This window comes from Ostrea edulis, chromosome 3, assembly GCF_947568905.1.
Source record: "Ostrea edulis chromosome 3, xbOstEdul1.1, whole genome shotgun sequence".
NCBI classification, from domain to species: domain Eukaryota; kingdom Metazoa; phylum Mollusca; class Bivalvia; order Ostreida; family Ostreidae; genus Ostrea; species Ostrea edulis.
Genome location: NC_079166.1, coordinates 38,225,038 through 38,233,975, shown reverse-complemented (window position 1 = coordinate 38,233,975; position 8,938 = coordinate 38,225,038). Strand labels below are relative to the sequence as shown.

At 35.6% G+C, this 8,938-nt stretch overlaps 1 protein-coding gene across 1 annotated transcript; it reads right to left on the bottom strand.

Moving 5' to 3' along the window:
• Positions 1-3,274: 3,274 nt before the first annotated feature.
• Positions 3,275-8,587, bottom strand: LOC125675205 (probable insulin-like peptide 5). Its single transcript, XM_048912721.2, has 4 exons — positions 7,898-8,587; positions 7,267-7,429; positions 6,405-6,535; positions 3,275-4,417 (listed from the first exon to the last, which is right to left on the bottom strand). The coding sequence occupies exons 2-4, from the start codon at positions 7,415-7,417 to the stop codon at positions 4,169-4,171; spliced, it is 531 nt and encodes a 176-aa protein (XP_048768678.1). The 5' UTR covers positions 7,418-7,429; positions 7,898-8,587; the 3' UTR covers positions 3,275-4,168.
• Positions 8,588-8,938: the final 351 nt, after the last annotated feature.

The following is an 8,938-nucleotide window of genomic DNA, read 5'->3' as shown; positions in this document are numbered from 1 at the left end:
TTCAATATCAGGAGATAAACAATTACATTATGGTAGTCTTCATATCTAGACAGTAAGCAATGCAGAATTAATAGTGATAGAGGATTTGGAAAACAGTCGAGTCACTTATCTGAACAAACAACCATGTCACCTACGTGCACAATAATTACTCGAACCGGCCGAACTTGAATGTGAATTTTCAAAGGACTGCTCCGAGATTCAGTGAAGGTGTCAGTTCAAACATCCAGCCCAGCCGAATCTCAATCGAGATTACGAGTGCCAACGCCTGCCGCGACACCGGACCTCCATTTTACATATGTACAATACTATATCCGATAGACCCATCATTCTTACTTCTAAATGCCGAGCATTTGGCGAAGGAACCAACACTACATATATTTGCATCTTAGGTTTGGAGAAAATTTCTGGATCCGCGCATTTGCAAATATATAGGCATCTAAGAGCACGAGAGCGGCTCGAACTCATGCCCCCCCCCCCCTCCCCCGTGTATTACGAACGCCCTGGATACCACTGAGGTACCGCGACCAGTTCATGTAAGGCGACTTCGGTTCGTACCAAAGTACGAACTCGGGCTACCCGAGTTGCAATCGAACGGAGAGTTTCAACTCGTGACATTGAACTCTGCCTTTTACGAGGGTTAGTGCGGTAGCATGAAAAGTGAAGATAACGAACAGTGATCAATCTCATAACTGCAAAAGGAATACAAAATAAAGAGTTGGGCAACCATGGACCCCAGGGCATACGAGATGTGGGATCAGGTGCCTAGGAGGTGTAAGCATCCCCTGTAGACCGGTCACACTCGCCATGAGCCCTATATTTTTATCAGGTAAACGGAGTAATCCGTAGTCAAAATCAGTGCGCCAAGAACGGCCTAACAAGCATGTACCAATTTTCAAACGATGGATGTGATTGGTTGAAATATTATACGTGGGAGTAAGAAAAAACATTGGAATATTTACCCTAATAAAGAACCGAAGTTACTTGTAGATATGCGCTTTAGATTGCCGCAAAATGTGGAATAAAAATAATGACATAAAAGGATACATGTGATATTGTGTATGCAACAACTATATATTGTATACATTCATTTAGTACACCAAAACAATGGGTGTTGCAATTCTTGTTTTTGGTGTGAATGGCATTTCAAGGTCACATTCTCTTCATACTAAAAGACTTTGAAATTAATTGAATGTAACCTCCGAAGAAAAAAACCGGACCCTGGTTAGATTTACCTCCCAGGAAAATATCCGTGGTTCAGATTGTCCCTAATAAAAACAGTCCCAATATAAATTCCCCCCTCAATGACACTACACCCCCCCACCCCCACCCCCCCCCCCCCACTCCCCGCGCCTAGAAATTATCCCGTTGGAGTTCGATCCTGAAAATTTATTTGCAAGATAGAAATTGATCAATTCAATGCAACCTTCCCCGTAGGAAAAATTACCAGTGTTAATGTACTTAGATTGGTTCGTAATACGAGTATATATAATAACCGAACCGTGTTATATTAATTATAAGTTTCTGGTTCCACCAGAATCAAACTGATTTTGTTCTATAATCTTTTTTTTTCAAATAATTAGAGCGCATGTTGTTATTAAAAGTGTTTGTCTTCTCTCAAAACAAAATGCAAACAGAACCAAATGACTTAAATCTGATGTTGTGTTTATTAAGGATAATGAATGAATACCAAAGATTCCCAGAAATAGAGATGTTATGGTATAGGTTTTGTAGGGGTAATGCTTGAATATTTTTTTTCTTCAACATCAGTAAATGGCATACTAGTTATGATTTGTTACATGAAACAATGATTACGTTTACTGTAAGAAAAATGTAAATTTAGATTGGAGTAGTTTTTACAGCGAAATCAATTTTTATCAGAAAATGAAATACATGGAGAATGTTAAGGCTTTTTTCTACCAATCGACCCATAGGTCAAAATTGTGTGTCGGAAAGGGCACTTCTAAAAGAAGGGGGGAAATTAATCAATCGATTTGCTCGACTAATATTGAGACACAATAAATTTCTTTTTTCCTGATAAGGAAAATGAATCTTTGGTTAGGCTTCATGATCCCATTGTCAAGGTTATGGAGGCTTTTTTCTTCAAAAAGTCGAAACTCCTGATGTTGATTATAAAAGAAATATTCGCTCCTTTTGAGACAAATCTGTCTTTGTACATCAGTGTTCGTGAAATCAAGTTTGACCACATTAATGATTTGGATATGATAGCGTTTAGACATGATTGCTATATAGATCAACATTGGTTTAATATATGTAACACTAGCATACTGACAATTCAAAAACGAAATGGGGGATTCTTCCCAGAGGGGTTCGCAATGCAGGAAAATCCAATTAAAATTAGATCCTATGGTCCGTTCATCTATCGCTATACACATAGGTAGCGATAGTTGATGAGCGGATCATAGGATCTAATTTTACATGTAATTAGATTGAAGAAAATCTTACCCGAGCCCAATTTTTTTCCGGAGGGGGATATCATGCGGGTAAAATTCTGTGTCTTATTTCGACATACTGCCATTAAGTCTCTAGAATATCCATTTATCTAGATATTGTTTCTTACTTAGACTGTTTCATGAACCTTTTTATCAGAACTTATTTTTTTAAAAATTTCAACTGAATTCTCATAAGGTTCAATGTTACAATGTAAATTACTAGAGAGGTATTTATAACGCGCGAATATAATTAGATTTCTAAATATGAAAAAAACTCATTTCAAATAATGATTAGTTTTTAAATATAAGACAGGGTTTCTGTAATATGGTTTTCTGCCGATAAAAACTGGGCGGGGGCGTACCTAAAAAATGATATTTGATTACTAACACCCCAATCTGATTAAAACCAGATCCTGAGATCCGCTCACTTAGATCGCTACACTAGTGTAGCGATCTAAGTGAGCGGATCTCAGGATCTGGTTTTAATCAGATTGACTAACACCCCTCATTCAGATACAGTAAAACACGCATATAGGTAGCACGTTTATAACGAATTAACGCTTATTGCGAAGTGATATTCATTATCCTGTGAGAGGAAAATAACGAAACTTTTATCGAATATAACGAAGTTTGGTTGTAACGAATTATTTTTCGCTGGATGTTCTTTATAATTGTGTTTTACTGTATGTAACATGGTATATTTGATTTATCATAAATATTACGTATATTTCAAAATATTCTCCTCGGCGATCCATGATTATTTTGATTATATTTATGATCTGAGGTTGCACTGTTCAAAATATTAGTAACACAAACGATGTGAACTGGCTTTTTGCACAAAAAATTTATTGTACAAAGCAAAGAACAAGGGGGCATTGGGATTTGGTAAAATATGAAACAAAGTAAAGGAAAGTACAAACAGTTTCAATAAAACCTGAGGACACCAATGCACAACATAAATACATACACAAAACACTCGCAAGATGTGGGTGAATTCATAAAAATAATCTTTTTGTTCATACATAAAGTGTATGTGTATACGTAAATATTTGTATTTTAATTTTTTCATATCATGATTTTCTTAATGTTCCGATATCATCAAGCAAATATGTTTTGAAAAATTTTCGGTTTTCGACGATTGTATGATAAATACATTTAAAAAAAACAAACAAATACGCAGTATGATAATTGTTGTCTAATCTTTTAAACTGGTGTTGGTCACTGGACGAAGAGGAACCAGTCCATACTATGCAATACATGTACATGTACATCCTTACTACAAATGTACCTAACGATGAAGCAGAATTCTCTTTTTTTTTTTCAATAAAGTTTTTCATATGTACATGTAGTTTGTTTTAATAATAAAAAAAAATCTTTTTTGGTTTCCTCAGAAATTTTCTTTGTTTATAATGAAATATGAGCAGTAATGAAATTCTAGCAAGTGGTACTGAGAGGAGTATTATGGATTTCCTGGTAATTGATATGTCTGACAAAATGTGATGTTCATAGAATATCCGACAACAGGTGATATTTGTAGAAACCAATCAATTTCAATCAATTTTACTAAAAAAAATATCAATTTGCCTTGAGTTCCAAAATATTGTCTGAACTTTGGCTGCTGTTGATCTTTCTTGGTCTGTTTAATACAGCCATATGTCGGTCATTATCACTAATTCCGGGTATTAAGAGATAATGCAATCATCAGAGTCAACAACGTATCACATATTGATTATTCTTCTTCCTCCTTGCCCGCGAAATCTTCCGAGTCTGTTGACATAAAACCATCTCCTAGACAAGGCCCACGCGGATTTGTCGTCCATTTCCGCTTGATGTTGCGATTTGTCGGTTGGTATGGCTACTGCTGCTGTTGTTGGTGATGGTGTTGTATTTGTTCGTGTTGTTGATTGACGTAATGTAGTCGTTGTTCCATCACGGGCTGCCGTGAAAATGTCAATGGGTTCCACGCTCTGTCAACATTATATAAATTGATATTAAACATTGCTTGTTCTGGTATTGATTAAGACTGAATTTCAACAAATATAGTTACCTCATTGCCCGTAATGTTGAGAGTAATATTGATACTGCCTTGATGTTTTTAACAACCTTTGCGGTTTAGGAAAACATTCAACTATAGTCCCCACCACTGTATGTTAATATATTAGTCATAGTGTTTTGTTTTTACGAATGTTTTACGTTCCAATCCGGCATTTTTCAATCATGTTGAGACGTTAGCAAGTGACGTGCCGCAAATTTTGCCTTATGCATGGTGCTCAGGGCTTTAGCAATGAAAGTTCGCCTTGTAGTGCTAAGAGGTTTTTTTTATCGTGCCAACGCCCACCGCGATGTAAAACCTCCCTTTTAAGGAAGTTAGCTCCAGAACTTTTGAGCACAACTACGCAGGGTGCTACAACTAAGTATTTACAGGTCCAACAATGATCCCATAGGTGCAAACATATCACATATCTATTACTGAACCCTATCCAGTTGAAAATGTTTGTGTGAATTCAAATTTTGAAAGGGTTTGGCACGAACTATATTTTGTTGCGGAAGGATTGATTAATCAAAAAGTTCTAAATCTACACGATTTTGCAGTTTCTGTTTTGTCCAATATATCTTCTATTCTTATACTTCTATACGTGTATTTCAATTTTATAATTATGATACATGTAGTTGAGACTTGGAACTAATTCAAATGTTGTAATGTTTAGAATTGGTTGATATATTTTTCCAAACAGACCACCGATTGTTAAAAAGGTCTAAATTAATTTACTCCAAATGTTGTATAAAAATTCAGTATTTTCGGCAATAATTTCAGAATTAACCCCCACTTTTTTTTTTTTTTAAGTACCATTGTAAATTTTAAGACAAGACCTTGAAAATTATGTGAAATTTTAGAAGTTGACAATATTTCTAGTATGTCCATTTAAACTCTCAAATTTGATATCATGATCTTTTGTTTTGTTTTTGCATATCAAGTGCAAATAGGTCATTATTTATTTCCATTACTAGTATTAATTTTTTCTTTATCTGTAGTGTTAGAAGACATGATTATGTATCTATTTTATGTAATGATTGATTTGCTTTGTTTATATTGTATCGACACCGACAGACAAATCAAGTTTAATTGAATATATCGAGAGTCAATTTTAAGTGCAAAAAGGTAATGGTTAGAACACTGTATCTCAATAACAAACATTGCGACCCCAGTTTTTCTTTTTAATTTCCTAATGTAGAAATAAAAAATACACTTTCCAAAAAATTAACACTGCTCTAAATATCATGTGATAATCTCTCCGAAATACCCTGTGATTCACTAATCTGACTTACATTGATCTTCCCAGTATCTTGGGTTGACTGGGTTATAATCTAATGGCGATCCAGAATATTTTGGTTGCATATAAAACATTGGACTTACTATATTTCAAGTCTTGTTTTCATATGGGGAAAAACCAGCAACAAATTGATAGACGTTAGAAAAAATCCAGATATCTTAACCGCGAGTAGAGCAAAATTATTGACGATGTGATAATGTACGGACTATTTCATGTACCTAATGTGATTAAGCGTGATATAATCTCCTAAGCAGTATAAAATATCTGTCTGCTTGATTACCTGGATCTAACAAATGAACTCGCCGGTCTATTACCAGTCTATTGGCAGATATATTACGTTACCATTATACGGGAAGAAAGAACAATCCTAATTATCACCTGCGCATAATCTCGTTTTCTGTGAAAGGCTTTCGTTAGATAGACATACGCTAAACATGTGTAAGGCATGTTCATATGTTTTTCGTACATGCCATGTATATGTTTGTATGTCTTTCTTATAGCATGTACATATTTATACGTTTTCCTTACATGTTCACGGTGTAAACATGTGTTTTTCATACACGTCCGTGTGGATTTTATTTACTTGCCCATGTGTTTTGCATGTACACGTGTTTTTCCTTACCTGTGAACAATAGAGAAGCAGATTTTCATAGGAACAGCTCGAGAAACAGCACTCTTCTACCACGCCTCCTCTCTTCTGTTCCACAGGAGATGTTTGTCGTTTCCTATATCTGACTAACGGATTATCGCCCACTGCAAATAAAAATAATCAACCTTAAACAAACAAACAAAAAGAAATGAAAACAAAAACAAAGCCTCCCCCAATAAACGAACATACAGACATCAAATGTTTACTATAATAATAAAGGATAGTATACCAAGTAATAAGATTTTCTTTAAGTTCTCTTTTGCCAAAAGTTAGGTGCTACGTTAGACTTTCAGAAATGATAATGAAAGTTCGCTGAATGTAAACCACTGAAGATGTGCAAGGAATGCAGTTTAGAGACATTGGCGCCTCCTTGTACGTGAAATTATTTCACCATTTTATGCTTTGGTACGTGTATTTGCCAAATTGCAAAATAACGATGTTTGCTATGCATCAATAAAAAACAACAACAACAACAAAATACAACAACAATACAATCGATCGGGAATTGAATTGTGTCCACAAGGACAAAAAAAAATCATAAACATTTCAACCGGAAATTCTGTTCTCGAACTATACATGTCTATTGTTTTCTTAGAATAAAACCTGGCGGTGGGGTGTAGGGATGAAACATTCTTTCTCACGATGTTCGCTTATTGTTCGGATACTATAGAATGCCTTTGGTTCGGCAATGCTTGTACTGGTGGGAAAATACTTTTTACATCGACCCTTTCTGATAGAAAGTGATTGATTTCATTACGTATTTTATGACATTCATTTTGCTCTTTACAATTACTCTCTTGTTCCGGCCATGAAATGACCTAGGCTTGCGTCTTACCTGGCAAGTGATTTCTCTTCATAGGCTCGTGGAACTGATTTCTGCAGACGAGTGACAAAATGTCGGTAAGCGCAGACCCACAAGCCTGCAGCTGGCTCCCTACCCCTCCACTCAGGAATGTGACTAATATCAGAGTCAACAGATACTTCATTGTCCATCCAAACTAAAATCAAAGAAAATAAATCTAAAAATTGTTGGTTAATTTTCCTATGTCACTCTTTTTGTTCATGATCAAATATTTACTGCCGTGTTAGAAATTACAAACATTGATTAGACACAAAGGATACTTTTTCCTAATTACAACTTCCTAATAGAATAAATTATCAAGAATGGCAGTTTGTTCTTCACCATCTACTGAAGCAAAATTTAAAGGGCTTCACCAGCAACCCGCTTTGGATTATTACAAACAATACTGCGAATCTCCTCCTATAGTATTCCAGATGTGTGTGTTAGACTTCCTCGATTCTTACAAAACAATGACGGCTACACTACCGGAAATGCATTCTAAACTTTCTGTTTCTTAAAAGAATTGAAGAATTCACATTTGGAGTAAACACAACAGTTGTACACGATGAACAAAAAAAAAATATTTATCGCTTTTTGTGAAGATTGATAATTTGCAGCAGCTTACTTTAGCATGTTCACAATTCCAGGTAGCATTAAGACTGATGGCACATGCGTCTATGCAATACTACGTTGGATTAAAGAGTGTCCAATATTTATATAATAAGATAAGAGACAATGGGGGCGGGGTTTATCATGATTGATGTTTGGACCGCTGTGATGAAAATGATCAAGTTAGCATGGGTTACCTTTCATAATATTTACTTTCGGATTTCAACATGTGTTTTGTTTGTTGTTGTTGGGGGTTGTTTTGTTTGTTTGTTTTGTGTATTTATTTATTTATTTTTGTCTTTGTGTATGTTTATGTGTATTTTTTCTCGCCACAATAAAAGAAAGAAACACGTAAAGGGGTTTGTTAACTTGTCTTCTTGGGCGTCCGTATCATAATTTCCGGCTAATTGTTTACTCTACGATTGACAATACCTATATTTCATTTATTAATCTAAGTTATTATTATCTCTAGAATTCACGATACTAAGTAAAAATATGTATTCAGTTATACACATTGTACATGCAAATATTTATTGATCAGTTGTGTTAAGAAAAAAAAAAACAATAGATAAATCAATAAATAGGATTCTTTCAGAAACACCTAGTTTTTCTTTTAGATTGGTTTACCATAATATGCTCCATTTCAAGGGGAATAATAAAGTTTGATTGTATATTATTCAACGTCCCTCCCGTGATTATTTCACTCAAATGAAGACGTCACCATTGCCGTTGTGGGGCTGCAAATTTTAGGCTTAAGATCTGCGCTTATGACCTTTGAGCAGAGAGATCTTTATCGTGCTACACCTGCTGTAACATACGGCCTCGGATTTTGCGGTCTCATCCGAAGGACCGCCCAGTCCCGTGGAGATCCCGGTAAGAATAGGTCCCCAGTACCCCTTGCTTGTCGTAAGAGGAGACTAAATGGGGAGGCCCATCGGATCGAAAATCCCGAGGCTCCGTATCACAGCAGATGTGACACGATAAAGATCCCTTCATGCTCTAAAGGTCGTAAGCGCCGAACATAGGCCAAAATTTTGCAGCCCTTCACCGGCAATAT